Here is a 16,889-nt window from a genome sequence, read left to right on the forward strand (position 1 = left end):
TTTTAAATTGAGTTATTAAAATGCTTGTTTTGAGATACCTCATAATTCGGATTAATTGTATCACCGGTTGAGCTTGTAAAAGATTACCCCGAAATAGAATTAATTGTGAATAGAGGGTAAAGACTGAGCGCAAACTAAATTGATCTTAACAGTCGTAGTTATTAGATCGAGTTTAGTTAAAATGTCTAATCTCTTCGATACAATTAATTCAATCAATTTTAAACTAGATAATTCTACAATTTGATATAAATCTTATGTTCCACAATCTAAGGTTGAAATCCAACTTAGGCACTGCTGTTTAGACAACATTATTGAATCACGTCACATGGAGTGGTAAAGATGTGACCATGATAACTGACGCAATTAAGCGCTTAGTTTCAGAATTAACCTCATCAAAAACCCTATCAAAGCGCTTATGTCAGTTAAAGGATTAATTCATCATAAGCTTAATTTAGTAATGAGATAACCTTCATATAGAATGAACAGTATCAGATGTCAACCTAAACAAACAATTAAACTCTCACTTGGCCGGTTTTTTTATATCTATCCATAGATAGATAGATAATAGTTTATTCATCAACACATGGTAATAGATACATTTAAAATATACATCATGTACACAATATCTGTACTACTAACAAGTGCGACTAGTCAGGAAATTATTGGACTTAGGTGCATGCATGACATAATTTGTAACATTTCATTGAATTCATCAGGGTTCCGTACCCAAAGGGTAAAAACGGGACCCTATTACCAAGACTCCGCTGTCCGTCTGACCGTCTGTCCGTCTGTCTGTCACCAGACTTTCACAGATGATGTATTTCTGTTGCCGCTATAACAACAAATACTAAAAAGTACGGAACCCTCGGTGCGCGAGTCCGACTCGCACTTGGCCGGTTTTTTTTAAATCTTTATACAAAGTCCTCTAGTACTCACAATCACAACACAAGCTTATTGGGCTTACTGTGGAGTTAAATCGATTTGTGTAAGCTTGACCCATAGTATTTATTCATATTATTTAATCATTCCAGGGAGCGGTTCACCATGATGAACCAGGAGATCATGTGTGAAGTGGAGATCGGCACGCACGGCGGCATAGAGATAGATGGGGACGATCAGGTCGGCGTCAAGGTAACACTAACACCTTTCCCCTCCCCCCTCCCTCTACCTTTACAGGACGCGGTCCATGATGTACCAGGAGATCATGTGTGAAGTGGAGATCGGCACGCACGGCGGCATAGAGATAGATGGGGACGATCAGGTTGGCGTCAAGGTAACACTAACACCCTTCCCCTCCTCCCCCCTCTACCTTTACAGGGCGCGGTCCATGATGTACCAGGAGATCATGTGTGAAGTGGAGATCGGCACGCACGGCGGCATAGAGATAGATGGGGACGATCAGGTCGGCGTCAAGGTAACACTAACACCCTTCCCCTCCTCCCCCCTCTTTTTTACAGGGCGCGGTCCGTGATGTACCAGGAGATCATGTGTGAAGTGGAGATTGGCACGCACGGCGGCATAGAGATAGATGGGGACGATCAGATCGGCGTCAAGGTAACGCCAACACCCCCCCTCCTTTCCCTCTACTTTTCCAAGGCGCGGTCCACCTGAGTGTACCAGGAGATCATGTATGAGGTGGAGATCGGCACGCACGGCGGCATAGAGATAGATGGGGACGATCAGATCGGCGTACAGGTAACGCCAACACCCCCCTCCTTTCCCTCTACCTTTTCAAGGCACGGTCCACCTTAATATACCAGGAGATCACGTGTGAGGTGGAGATCGGCACGCACGGCGGCATAGAGATAGATGGGGACGATCAGATCGGCGTCAAGGTATCTTAGTCCCTGACCTAAACCCTCCCTTGCCAATTTGACGCTTACCCTCCCCCTGTATACCCTTACGTTTATCTATCTTACCTCATGTTTAATACTTAGATTACGAAATTTCAACAGAAATTCATGGAGTTACAATTTAAAAAAAGTACAATATAACTTGTTACAGTATGAAGAAATAGAAGCCGGCCAATACGAGGAGTACATAACTGACGATCAGTACGAGGAGGTTGAGGAACAGGTGATTGGCATGCATCACCTGGAGGAAGGTCAGTTCAGTAGTGCGTATCATCCTCATTCCATCTTATCTTAGTTAAGTAGATTATTTATATCATAGATCTACCACTTAGGGCCACTTGCATCATCCAGGGTCAGCCACAAACTCGGAGTTAACTATTAATACACAATATTGCCCTACACGGGAGGGGTAGGGTTAGTTATGCGTTTGCTGACTCTCCCCAAACCTGGTGTGAAGTCCCGGTTCAACCGGGCCAGGACTGCTGGGGGGGGTGCCGTGGTCGACATGCTCGCGACCCCATTGCACCCCCCTCAACGGCATAGACGGAAACGCCGCAAAAAAAGGGTTAAATTTGTACTGGTAACTCCAGGTTTAACCGGTAAACTACTGGATGGCGCAAGTGGCCCTTGGACGGTTGTATCGATTCTAACTGTATTAATTAAAAAAAGACGGGAAGCCTATCTCGCGAGTCACTGTCGCGGCGCACTCGTGCTAAGCCTACTAAAACTCGTTAAAAATGTGAATTTTACGTACAACCTTTTCATTTCGCTTTCAAAGCGTAGTAAACTGATAGTGCTAAGTTATTAAATATTTTAGTCACAAATTAAGGTACATTCTATGGGTCTTTCAAGTCTCAACTGTTCCGCCTACCATCTGAGATTAGTGATAGATCTTTAAAATTAATTGTTCTATTTTTGATATAAAGATTATAAGTGTAACGTAAGTAATTTTACAGCCCTCTATGTCACGGCGTCAAAAGAAACCAGATACTTATTAAAACTTGTACATTTTGGACAGTTTTGGCCATATAATTCCTGTTTTTTGACGCCTCACCACATTTTTCACCAGGCACCTATTTCTCCAACGGTGTAAGACTAACGTTATTATTCCACGAAACATACATATGAATTTTCATGACAACACGCGCTAATAATTTTAGTAATTTACCGTTCGAGAAATGGCCGCCATCAGAGATCGGAAATCGTGTACTGTTTTTAAAAGTTAACATCATATAACATTAACCATTACAATCTACTTCATTTATATTTCACTAAGGTTTTTAATAATGAATTTATATAATTTATAAACCTATTAGACAAGTTTTTCAAGACCAATTAAATAAAATTTACCCGACACCCTAATCATGAATATGCACACCCTTTTCGATTCTTCATCACTGAATCATCAATATTGATCGGATTTTTTGGTATCAGTCCGTATAATAAACAGATTTGTACAACGCATCTTAGTAGCTATTCTTGTGTATTTTTGGTAACTTCTATTAATGCGTTCAAATCTAGCGTACGCGCCGCGAGCTACCACGCATGTTTATTATAGATTGCGCGTTTTATACAAGCCTTGCATGAGTTGCGTAAATTAAGCACGCAGTCTGAAGCAAACATGAGTGCGCACTCGCGGCGCATTTGTGAGATTTGGAAGCGGCTAATTCCACTAATATGTAATGTCAGTATTAAAGAATAAAGAATAATTAATTTATTCATGGCAAACTACATTTCATAATTTTCATACAAACATATTACAAAAAAAAAGTATATTTAAAACAAAAAGTATATAGTTTACCACGAAATGGTCCCGCCTCAGCATAATGCTAACATTGCTAACCCTAAAGTCAGCGCTGGTCTTCCGTTTTGATTTCACTGCATGCTTTTTATTAATTCATCTTTAAGTGTCAATCGAACCCTTTATTAATTGTGGAAAAGGTGTAAAGGTTTAAGAAAAAGACGTTTCTGAGTTTGACAGCCGAACTGGATGGCGCAAGCTTTTAGCTGACTAATATGGGATATTACTGCAATGTTCTGCCACCAGAGTGCAGGACTAGCCTTTTTAGTAAACCATAGAGTAACTTATACACATGGGCGTAGCCAGCATTTTTTAAGGAGTGGGGCAGGTACGGTTGAAACAGCTCGAATGTTTTCGATCTACAGGAGAGTGAGGGTTAGGGGAAAGAGGAGCGGATAAATAGTACTATGCCTTATGGGAAACGGTCGAAGAGATAGTTCAGATCCGGAAACCGCCATCAACTTTTAGTATGTTGTTGGGCATGGTATTGGGTCTCCAAAACTTGAAAATGACCAATTTAGATTTTTTTATACTTTAATGCAGTTGTTCTGGCAAATACCTATATTTTGGTACAATTTTTTTTTCATTTTTGGTCTGATTTTGATTTTTTGATATCTGTGTATGGCTTGAGACATCATCTTTAATATTGTAATACATCGCTTTAACGTCCGACTTTTGGTTTGGTTGTAAAACCCAAATAATCGAATTTTTCTTTTTCATTTCTTTTGTAAATTGCTCTTAAACTACTACAGTGTAGAAATTAAATATAGAATATTTAATTGGCTTTCATTTAATACCCCACATGTGTATGTGCAATGCAGTTTGGGAGCAATATGGAATATTCGCAAAGAGGCGGGAGTCATTCCGCTGAAGTAGATGGCCGGCACCGCTGTCTCCTGGCAGTTTTGGAAACCCAATACTAAATAACATAGTAAAAGTTGAAAGCGGTTTCCGGAACTGAACTATTTATATTCCCATAAGGCAAATCATATTACGATTGAAAGATTTTTTTTTCGAGTCGATACTTTTACGGAGTATTTCAATTATTAGTTTTAGTGTACGTAGGCTGTTTTGTTTCGAACCCTGGTTTATTTTTATTGGTAAACCAGGGGTTGAGTGCAGTAGTAACAGAAAAACATTTTTCCTTACTATCTTGTAGTTGTGAGAATAGCACAAGACTAGGGTAGATTTAATAATTAATAGGTACTAACAAGGAAGAAAAAAGCCTGTAAATAATCTAACTTCAGGCCTGTTCAGACGGAGACAATTTTTCCCTAATCTGATTAAATTGTCCGGTCAAATCAGGCCGTGCGGATGCAAACGCCAATTTGGCTTGCCGATTATGACCGATATTACCGATAAAATGGGGTGCGGACGCAGGAAAACCAATTTGTGACGCTAATATTTGGGGGGCATTTTTTAATCGATTAAATATTTTTTATTTTTTAAATATTTGAGCGTTCTAAATTGAACAAATGCCCCCAAACGCGAATACTAGCGTCATAAATTGGTATTCTTGTGTATGCACCTCAATTTTTTCAGTAATATCGGTCATAATCGGTGGTCGAAATCAGCGAGCCATATTGGCGTTTGTGTCCGCACCATCTGATTTCATCAGACAATTTAATCAGATTGGCGAAAAATTGCTCCCGTCAGGACTGGCCTTAACTTTGTCCGGAATTCGCAAATAACTCTAATAGACAAAAAACTATAAAAGACATGATCTCTGCATGCGCGCTCGATTCGCGGAGTAATTTTTAAATTACCTAAATTAATATTTAATTTTCTGGTTAGAGACCAGAAGCGGTCAGAGATCAGGGTGGGGCAACTGCCCCACCTTGCCCCACCGTGGCTACGCCCATGCTTATACATACTGTACATTTAACAGGTTTCTTAAAAAGTTTTCAGAGATAATAAAATATGACATTGAGGCATCAATGCGGTTTGCTTACAGAGGACCTACCAGGAAACGCGAATCCGAAAATTCGCTATCTCTTTATCGCTCGACAGTGAGAAATGTTAGATAAAGAAATTTTCTTGTTTCACGATAGACCCCCAGATTGTGGTAGTGGCGCCCTAGCGCCCCCTACGTAGAGTTTCGCGTAATATTCCCTATTCGAAGCATACATTTTTGTTAGACTTTCACCTGTTCTACTATTAATCTCGTTATTGTCAATATATCTGAATACAACGCATTGCAAACTTCCTGTACCCATGCACTTAATGTTTCTATTTCTACTATCACCCAAAAATCCGATCACTTCTCATCAGCTCACAGCCCATTGCACCTATCACCATCATCATCACACCCCATGTCAGCGCTGCTGACAGATTACAAACTTGCAGTCGGCAGCGAGGAGGTGATCCTGCCAGGGATGTCCGGAGAGGAAGTCCTTACTGCCAACGACTCTTATGATCCGGTGTATGCTACTCCGCCTTCTACTAGCAATAATAACAGGTAAGTCGGTCACCATGGTTACCGTCCAGAGGGCGCGTAGACAACGTGCCAATCTTTAACGCTCCGTAGCTTATCGTAGTCCTCTCTCTCTATCACTCTTACCCACTAGAACGATAGTGATACTTGCGTTTCGTTCGTTAACGGAGCGTTAATTGCACGTTGCGCACCCTGACCTTAGCTGGTTTGGAGCTTAAGGTCTCCAGTTTTTTAGATTTTACACAACATAAGATTCGTCGTTACTTTTGGTTAAACTCATTTACTCAAAGGTTAACTGGAAGAGATCCCATACAGGGATAAGTTCGCCTTGTTGTGTTTCATTTTTTATGTGACTGTGTTTTTCGTTTTGTTATATACATACATACATAGATACATAGATACAGAAGGATTAATAGGGCCAAATCTCATAGAACAAAACTAGAGACAAGTGAAACCTACGCTAGCGCCATCTAGAAGTATTTTATTAAACATCTTATTTAACGAACAGATTGCAGTTATTTTGTGTGCTTAAAAAAATAACTTAAAATTAGCTAATAAAATGTTCCAAATCCACAGAGGTCGCGGCAGGCCCGCGGTTAAAGCCAACAATACCACGAACAACGTTCATCATCTTATGCCTATTGGTAAGTAGTATTTAAACTGTTTGCGTTAATTAATTTAAGTAAACGGAATTACACAGGGCGGACACGCTATACATCAAAATTCACTTGCGTTTCTATGTGTGAATGGCACGTCTGTACACGCGACATGCGTCATAGTGTAAGTTGCACAGTACTGAGCGGTCGGCAAAAGGTCGTCAATCTGGTGTCGCGGGGCGAGGGCATTCGAGTCGGGGCGGGGCGGGGCGTGGCCGTTCTGTATGATAATACTATTACTTATTCTGTGGTAATTATTAAATCTGGTTTCTAAGTTTACCAGAGTTCAGTTCTCAAGCGATAGCCATAATATTTAGTACAATTAGCCTCATGCGTGAAGTTTATATATTTGAACGAAATATTTTTTTATTCGGATGTTTGTTACCGTTATGTCATGTTTAGGCATCGTAAACTGCGAGCGAAATCCATTTAAATGACGTACTTTGACTTGACTTGACAAGTAACAACCCTAGTACTTAAATGGATTTCTGTCGCAGTTTACGATGCCGGGTCATATTACAAATTAGGGCTTGCAATATCGGACGGTTTTCAATTCCGGAACTGATTTTTAGATATTGGTTCCCAATTCCGGAACTGATTCCGGAATTAGGGTTCATCGTATTTTTATTCGATTATTTAATAAAAAATAACAAAAAAAAATTTTTGATACTTTACGTTTATACAATTCAATTATTTATTTCGAATCATTTTGATCCGGGGTCCCTTTGTTTGACATATTTATTGAAAGTCATAATTTAATGATTGTCAGATTATCATTAGTCATAATTCTGAAACTGTTTACTTTTTAGGATTTTTGTTAGGTTATCCTATAGATAGGTTAGGTTAGGTTTGTTTCATGGCAATCCTGAAAAGTTACGCGTTTCTGAGAAAAACCAAATTATGACTAATGATAATGTGGACAAATAATACATTATGACTTAAAACTTTATGGGAAACAATAGAGACCCTTTTGATCCATATAGTGTTAGTAAGTACAACAAAACTTTAAATTAGATAAAGTATTGTTTTAGAGGCATTTAATTTGAAGTATTATTTAATCGAGAAATATCAATAAATTGGGTAGTGCCATCTTTGCACCTCTTATTTTAGCAACTCATTACCATGGAGTTTCACTACTGCTAAGTACTATAGTGTGTAGTGTGTGTGTAGTAAGTGTGCGTGTGTACTGTGTGTGTTGTATTTTTAAACGGGCAACACCGCCCTCAAGTCCATTAGGAAAAAAAATGGATTTAATTTAATTGATTTATAATTTTTAAATGTAAATTAATGGAATTTAATTGATGTGTAATTTTAATCTCATTTTATGGAAGTTAATTTATTTATTTTACAATTTATGTGTGTCAACTAATATATTTTTAAGAACTGTAAACTAACAAAATATGGGCCGACAGGCCTGAAATAAAGATTTTCAAATTCAATTTCAATTTCAATAGGGAGCGTGCATAAACTGTAGGGGGCAGCACAGGAGACGTCAGATTTTTGTCGCGAGGCGTAAATGTGTAGTTTATGCTTCCAAAGTACCCCACAAGATGGCAGCACTTGCTTTGGCGTGAATTGTCAATGTACATATGATGTTTATGGTTTCGATTCAGGCCACAAGATGGCAGACCCTCCAACGCGCACGGTCCCTATAAGCGGTGGGTCAGTATTTCTGATTTCGTTTGAATTTTTTATGAAGGCCCATACACTGTGATTCCAGGCGAAGTCCCCATGGGGCTCATGGAGGGCGTCGGCGGAGGCCGGGGCACGGCGCGGCGCTGGGAACAGAAGCAAGTGCAGATCAAGACCATGGAGGGGGAGTTCAGCGTCACCATGTGGGCCACCGGAGAGGATGATGGTAACTATACTTCTCTGACCCTTTCGCTGCCATTCTTAGTGCCACTTGCACCATCCCACTAACCCGGGGCACAGGGCAATAATATAAACAGGGCAAAGTATGTTATCTTCATACAACGCACCGCGCGCGACTTGCATGTGTGCGCGACTTGTATCTACGGTCGCCGCACGCACACTCAAACAATATCTCGACCCGCGTTTCTCAGTGCGCAGGTCGAAATTTTGTTTGACATAATTATTGCAAGTCATAATGTAATGATTGTCAGATTATCATTAGTCATAATTCTGAAACCGTTAACTTTTCAGGATTTTCGTAAGGTTATCCTATAGATAGGTTAGGTTAGGTTTGTTTTATGGCAATCCTGAAAAGTTACGCGTTTCTGAGAAAAACCAAATTATGACTAACGAAAATGTGGACAAACAATACATTATGACTTAAAACTTTATGGGAAACAATAGAGACCCGTGAACGGCACGCCTGTACACGCTACAGAAGAGGATGATGGTAATAATTTTTATCTTATAGCGTCCCGGTAGCATCCTGAAGGAAGCTTAGAGTACACTTTTGACAACCAGTATCCAGCTGCCCTCTAAACTTTCAACCCAAAGGGCGAAACTGGTTGAAAAGTCATTATCTGCCTCTGTATCGCCTTTGCATATTTGAGCAAAGAAAAACATATAACAATTTTTTAGGGTTCCTTACCCAAAAGGTAAAAAACCGGCCTAGTGCGAGTCGGACTCGCGCACCGAGGGTTCCGTACATTACATAATTTTAACAATGTATTTTTTATGCGAAACGTGAGTAAAAGGTAAAAAAATTACTTACCAGATCTCGTTCAAACCAATTTTCGGTGGAAGTTTGCATGGTAAGTTTACATCATATATTTTTTTCAGTTTTATCATTCTCTTAAGTTACAGGGGGGGGGGGGGACACATTTTACCACTTTGGAAGTGTCTCTCGCGCAAACTATTCAGTTTGGAAAAAATATATATTAAAAACCTCAATATCATTTTTGAAGACCTATCCATAGATACTCCACACGTATGATTGGTGCAAGGGTTGGATGAAAAAAAAAATTGAGTTTCAGTTCCAAGTATGGGGAGCTCCCAAAATTTTTTTTTTTTTTTTTGTGAAAATCTTAATGTGGTTCACAGAATACATCTATTTACCAAGTTTCAACAGTATAGTTCTTATAGTTTCAGAGAAAAGTGGCTGTGACATACGGACGGACAGACAGACAGACATGACGAATCTAGAAGGGTTCCGTTTTTTGCCATTTGGCTACGGAACCCTAAAAACGGGACTCTATTACTAAGACTCCGCTGTCTGTCTGTCTGTCCGTCTGTCACCAGGCTGTATCTCATGAACCGTGACCTACACAGCGACAGTTGAAACTTTCACTTCTGTTGCCGCTATAACAACAAATACTAAAAACGGAATAATATACATAAATATTTAAGTGGGGCGATCATACAACAAACGTGATTTATTTCCCGTTTTTTGCGTAATGGTACGGAACCCTTCGTGCACGAATTCGACTCGCACTTGGCCGGTTTATTTTTATTTTCGATGCTTACGGTAGGCCCACACTGCTCCACCGTACCTAACTGTAGATGCGAAAGTTGATGTTATATTTTTAAAAGTCGTCGTCAATAGAACTTGCAAATAATGTTAACAAATATGACAGATTTTGTTAGCGTTTGACATATAACCTAACAGGTTATTTTCGCTGAAATATTAATAAAATAACATTTAATTTAACTAAAAATGTATATATATATATATATATATATGTATGTAGACTGTTGATAAGGTCACGGTTGTCCTTTTAAAGAGCGAGATCACGAAGTAATGAAGGTAAAATGGTTTGTTTGCATTATTTGCAAGTTTTATTGACGACGACTTCAATATATTATTATTAAAGTTTGCAAAATATTTCCACAAGCATTTCCTAAACTTCCATTTTGTACTTGACAGATGACGGTTCCAACCCCGAGCCGGACCCCGACTACACGGAGTACATGACCGGCAAAAAGACCATACTGGGCAACGAGACCATGCCAGGTAAATAAAAATAAAAAAATATTTTTATTGACAGAAGCAAGCACAAAATAGGTTTTGAAGTCCCTGACTTCTGAGCTAGGTAAAAACCTGTGTAACAGAAGTCAGTGTCCTCTCCCAGACATTGGAAACTGTATACAGGAAATAATATATTATGGCTTATTAACTACATTTACATTTTAAATTTAGAGTAAATAATTCTATTATAAATACAGACAATCTCATGTTTCTATTTTTGTAACTTAAGGCCCTGTGGCGTCTCCTCTAGCTGCCACTGTCGACGTCATCTAACAGATGGCGTTAGGGAGCTAGAACGCAATTAGTTAGAAACCATAGACATAGTTTAGTAGTACATGAGACCGAGCGACCAGGGGTAAGAGAAAGACATATTCATGTCTTGACAGGTTAATGTATGGCAGCATAATCCTTTTTCTCTTTCACTCTTATAATTTTTGGTATTTCGCCATCGCCTCCTACCTATGCTGCCATAACCCGACCATGAAAAAAAAACCCGGTCGGTGATAAGGACAAAGCATGGCACTATTTTCTCTTTCCTCTTATAGGAATCGCAATAAGACTATCTTTCTTTCAGGCATAACACCCGCCTGGAGAGAGTACTCTCTATTGCCCTCTCTACACTTACCACAACCCCATTCGCACGAGAGCTTAAAAAGCGTTGCGTGTGTGACGCACCCATAAGTAAGAGCGAGAAAGGGATAAGCTGTCGTGCGAATGGAGCCTAAAGCTTACATTAGGCATCTTAAAAGATTAAAAATACTCGCTAAATAGAGAGTATTTCTGCAATCAAAGAGGATATAATAGGATAGAGCGGCACTGTCATAGTAAATTTTGTAACCACAGTAAATTCACTGCCATCTATCGACACACGATTAAAACTAAAAATGTAGATATATAAAAACACCATAAAATGTATTTATATATGAATAAATGATTTTTTTATTTGCATTAATACGCCTATTTTTTTAAGTTTAAATTAGTTTTAATTTAAGTTAAATATCAAACGGTGTCGCCATCTACACGAATATCGGCCAAAGGTATGGCGCCATCTATTCGAGCATACATTTTTCTTGATTTTCCGAGGCCCGTTTTTTCTTAGGTTTTACTTATCTTATACAGAGTTACATATATCTTTGGTAATTCGAAGCACTGCCTTTTCACACATATTATATGTAACGATTTCAACTAAAAGGTACCACATTGTCGATTATTGATAAGGTTCATTTCTAATTGAAGCTATATGGAAATAGCGCCTTACTGACAAGCGAGTCGCTTGAAGCGACAATAAGTACCCTTTTGGTTGAAAATGGCACTTATACGAATCTATTAGAAACCTCTCATGAGGTTTCTATTCCAAAAATATAATACGTGAGTGAAACCGTTAATTGGAAATATTTTAATATCATTGTCTAATTATGAAAACTACGTCAACACGACGTTACCCAGTTTCTACATCGAATAGCGCCATCTATCGGGACTTTGCACGTTGTTAACCTGATTTCGTTGAAATTTATGTTAGTTTAGTGTGTGTGTGTGTGTGTGGTTAGTGTGTTGTGTTGTTAGTTTTTAAGAAAAACTATGTTTTAGTAAAGTAACAAAAATTATGTTAATATTCATCATATTTCAAAGACCGTGGCCGTACTCGATCGATACATGATTGGAACAAATCGGCTTGATTGAAAATAATTGCAAAGATTGGTCTTAAAGACACCATTAAACGGGTATGCCTTAATTTTTTTGACTTATAGGTCTGCAATTAAAATCACAATTTCAATTTATACATCGGCTAACGAGTAATATTACCGAAAATAATCCACATTTTTAATTAACCGCCTTAAAAAGGAAGTTCTCAGTTAAAAAAAATACAAATTGTATGTAATGAGTCAATGAGTTCTATTGCTTAAAGTTTTAAAGCTTAAAGTTGTTTGGACATAGCATGATGATTTTCGCGTTATTCAATAGCGTAATAGATTCATTTTTAAATGCAAGGTCAAATATAGACAGCGCAATTCACGACGACGCGCAGATTTGTCAAACCTAAACTAATAGCATGAGCATGACAATACGAACCAAAGCAAGCGCCTTCGTGAATAAATCGATATTATAGTCCATCATGATACAAAATGGAAGAAACAATCTCGCCACGGTATAATAACTACTCTAGTCACTCAAGATGACGTAATGTGAGCAAGTGCCGATACAGTTGCGAGCGGGACCAGTGATACATGCGGATATAAAGATATAAAAGAGTGACATATATCCCAGTGAGAGAAAGATATATATCACTCTTTTCTTTTTACTGACACATTCCGCCCATCTCTCTATATACGAATCTATTAGAAACCTCTCATTAGGTTTCTATTCCAAAAATATAATACGTGAGTGAAACCGTAAATTGGAAATATTTTAATATCATTGTCTAATTATGAAAACTACGTCAACACGACGTTACCCAGTTTCTACATCGAATAGCGCCATCTACCGGGACTTTGCACGTTGTTAACCCAATTTCGTTGAAATTTATGTTAGTTTAGTGTGTGTGTGTGTGTGTGTATGTGTGTGGTGTTTAGTTGTTAGTTTTTAAGAAAAACTATGTTTTAGTAAAGTAACAAAAATTATGTTAATATTCATAATATTTCAAAGACCGTGGCCGTAACTCAATCGATACATGATTGGAACAAATCGGCTCGATTGAAAATAATTGCAAAGATTGGTTTTAAAGTCACCATTAAACTTATAGGTCTACAATTAGAATCACAATTTCAAAGTATTTATACATATACGGCCTACGAGTAATATTACAGAAAATAATCCACATTTTTAATTAACCGCCTTAAAAAGGAGGTTCTCAGTTTAAAAAAATACAATTTGTATGTAATGAGTCAATGAGTTCGCTTAAAGTTTTAAAGCTTAATGTCCACAAAGCATGATAATTTTCGCGTTATTCAATAGCGTAATAGATTCATTTTTAAATGCAAGGTCAAGGTTATATATAGACAGCGCAATTCACGACGACGCGCAGATTTGTCAAACCTAAACTAATAGCATGAGCATGACAATACGAACCAAAGCAAGCGCCTTCGTGAATGAATCGATCTTATAGTCCATCATGATACAAAATGGAAGAAACAATCTCGCCACGGTATAATAACTACTCTAGTCACTCATAAGATGACGTAATGTGAGCAAGTGCCGATACAGTTGCGAGCGGGACCAGTGATACATGCGGATATAAAGATATAAAAGAGTGACATATATCCCACTTATCCCAGTGAGAGAAAGATATATATCACTCTTCTTTTTACTGACACATTCCGCCCATTTCTCTATATACGAATCTATTAGAAACCTCTCATTAGGTTTCTATTCCAAAAATATAATACGTGAGTGAAACCGTAAATTGGAAATATTTTAATATCATTGTCTAATTATGAAAACTACGTCAACACGACGTTACCCAGTTTCTACATCGAATAGCGCCATCTACCGGGACTTTGCACGTTGTTAACCCAATTTCGTTGAAATTTATGTTAGTTTAGTGTGTGTGTGTGTGGTTAGTGTTGTTAGTTTTTAAGAAAACTATGTTTTAGTAAAGCAACCAAAATTATGTTAATATTCATCATATTTCAAAGACCGTGGCCGTACTCGATCGATACATGATTGGAACAAATCGGCTTGATTGAAAATAATTGCAAAGATTGGTCTTAAAGTCACCATTAAACGGGTATGTCTTTATTTTTTTGACTTAAAGGTCTGCAATTAAAATCACAATTTCAATTTATACATATATGGCTAACGAGTAATATTACCGAAAATAATCCACATTTTTAATTTATTAACCGCCTTCAAACATCAAACATTTATTCAGCAAATAGGCCACAGGGGCACTTATACATGTCAATTTTTACAAACAATAAAATTAACCAAAAATTACAAAAAACAATTACACACATGGAATCAATAAAATATTAGATACTTTGTCAGAGATGTATCCACTATCCAGTCTAGATGTTAAAAAGGAGGTTCTTAACTTCTCAGTTTAAAAAAATACAAATATGGGGCATTTTCTATAGAAAGGGACCTTATTGTCGATGGCGCTTACGCCGCACAGCGTCGCGCGGCATTGTATTTATATCGGAGCATCGTTAATAATGGCGTAAGCGCCATCGACAATAAGAACCCTCTTTATAGAAAATACTGCATATACTCTGTAAGAATAAGAATTATTTACACTGAACGAGCAGGCACAAGCATAAAGCATAATCCAATAGAAACCATTCATTTTAGGTTTCTATTACAAAAATACTACGTGAGTAAAACCGTTTTTAAATTATTGATAACATTTGTCTAATTATGAAAATTACGTTAACACGACGTTACCCAGTTATGACATGTAACAGCGCCATCTAGCGGGACTTTCGGTTGCGCGGTTGTACTTTTAGGATGGTATTCCATTTATCCAATTTATTTGTCCAATGTGTATTGCTTTGTCCAATATTTAACAAAACGACAAGCCTTGAGAAGATTTTAAAGGGTATTTGACTGTATTTAAAATAAATTATTTTACATCATGCATGAAATAAAGCACCAGAAGATTAATAGAGGAACGTAGACAGCAGTTATTTTTAGAAACAATTTCTATTTCTTTTACTGAGGTGTGCCAATAAAAAGTATTCTATATATCTATTTTAAAACCCGTATAAACCTATAAATAGTAGGTAATTTGATCGTGACGTCACATGCTAGTATTTCATATAAATTCCATAGTAGCAAATCGTTTTGACAGTTCGAAAAAAGAAACTTTGACTAGTATTCAAATACATATTGTTATTTAGGGGTAGATAGATACTACCTTAACGAATTGTTTTAATAACGCATAACTTATAAAATAAAACTATGAAAACGGATTATATCGCGTATATTGAATTTATAATACATCTCGACGTTTCGAACCCTTTACAGCGCTCGTGGTCTACGGGTGACTGAGCAATTCAATATACTCGATATAATCCGTTTTCATAGTTTTATTTCCTAAGTAACTATCGCGGTAACCAAAGACAATAGGTATAACGTATAACACATAATTGTTGATATTTTATGATGATTTTTGTGTTTTTGCAAGCTTTTTATTAACTTGGAATGTATGTACTTTTACATCTATGTAACAATGTTTGTACGGTTCAAATCTTGCAAGTTAATTTTGACCCACTTCCCAAATTCCAATGAAGCTGAAAATTTGCATACATATATAAGTCGGGTGACAATGCGATAATATGGTACCATCGAGCTGATCTGATGATGGAGACAGGAGGTGGCCATAGGAACTCTGTGATAAAACAACGCAACCTAATTGTGTTTGGAGTTTTTAGAATTGTCTCGATGAGTATTAGTGAAAAGAAAAGTCTGTGGAAAGAAAAGTACAGTCAGCGATAAAAGCTTGTACCAAAAATGAATTTTTATTTTCAGGTTTAGACTTATCAGACCCCAAGCAGTTGGCGGAATTTGCACGACCCGGGCACAAGATCAGGCTAAAGAAACCCTCTCCCGAATCATCGGATAGAACTATAGGTGAGCTATTTTTTAGGGCTCCGTACCCAAAGGGTAAAAATCTTTAACAAACCCTCATATTTACGTTTCAAATATATTCACATTTACTGAAGGTAAATATAAAGTAAAAAAACCGGCCAAGTGCGAGTCGGACTCGCGCACGAAGAGTTCCGTACCATTACGGAAAAAAACAGCAAAAAAATCACGTTTGTTGTATGGGAGCCCCATTTAAATATTTATATTATTATGTTTTTAGTATTTGTTGTTATAGCGGCAACAGAAATACATCATCTGTGAAAATTTTAACTGTCTAGCTATCACGGTTCATGAGATACAGCCTGGTGACAGACGGACAGACGGAGTCTTACTATAATAGGGTCCCGTTTTTACCCTTTGGGTACGGAACCCTAAAAACGTGACCTTATTACTAAGACTCATCGAATTTAATATGTTGTAAGACATACTAACATTAAATAATTTCACGGTTTAGACTCACTTGTTTTAGTCACTCGCGCGACATGTTTCGGGGAGCCTAGGTCTCCTTTCTCAAGCAGCAGTGCGAGCAGCGTTCACGACGACCGTGTATTGCGTACGCACATTTAATATAAGGCTCCACTGTCCGTCTGTCTGTATATCTGTCTGTCTCTCACCAGGCTGTATC

General features: G+C 37.8%; 1 protein-coding gene across 10 annotated transcripts in view; it reads left to right on the plus strand.

Moving 5' to 3' along the window:
- LOC134753524 (transcriptional repressor protein YY1-like) overlaps positions 1–16,889 on the plus strand; it is a 31,888-nt gene that overhangs the window by 1,520 nt on the left and 13,479 nt on the right. Inside the window, exons 1-8 of one of the 10 annotated variants that reach the window (XM_063689430.1) lie at positions 1,472–1,494; positions 1,776–1,835; positions 2,005–2,116; positions 5,926–6,112; positions 6,665–6,732; positions 8,465–8,602; positions 10,580–10,666; positions 16,148–16,249. In XM_063689430.1, the coding sequence (XP_063545500.1) occupies positions 1,486–1,494; positions 1,776–1,835; positions 2,005–2,116; positions 5,926–6,112; positions 6,665–6,732; positions 8,465–8,602; positions 10,580–10,666; positions 16,148–16,249 (763 nt within the window). In that variant the 5' untranslated portion in view covers positions 1,472–1,485. Of the gene's footprint in view, positions 1–1,031; positions 1,132–1,331; positions 1,415–1,471; positions 1,495–1,775; positions 1,836–2,004; positions 2,117–5,925; positions 6,113–6,664; positions 6,733–8,464; positions 8,603–10,579; positions 10,667–16,147; positions 16,250–16,889 lie in introns of those variants that run through there. The other 9 variants (XM_063689427.1, XM_063689432.1, XM_063689433.1 and 6 more) reach the window with 9 other exon arrangements.

The sequence above is a fragment of the Cydia strobilella genome, chromosome 27 (assembly GCF_947568885.1).
Source record: "Cydia strobilella chromosome 27, ilCydStro3.1, whole genome shotgun sequence".
NCBI classification, from domain to species: Eukaryota; Metazoa; Arthropoda; class Insecta; order Lepidoptera; family Tortricidae; genus Cydia; species Cydia strobilella.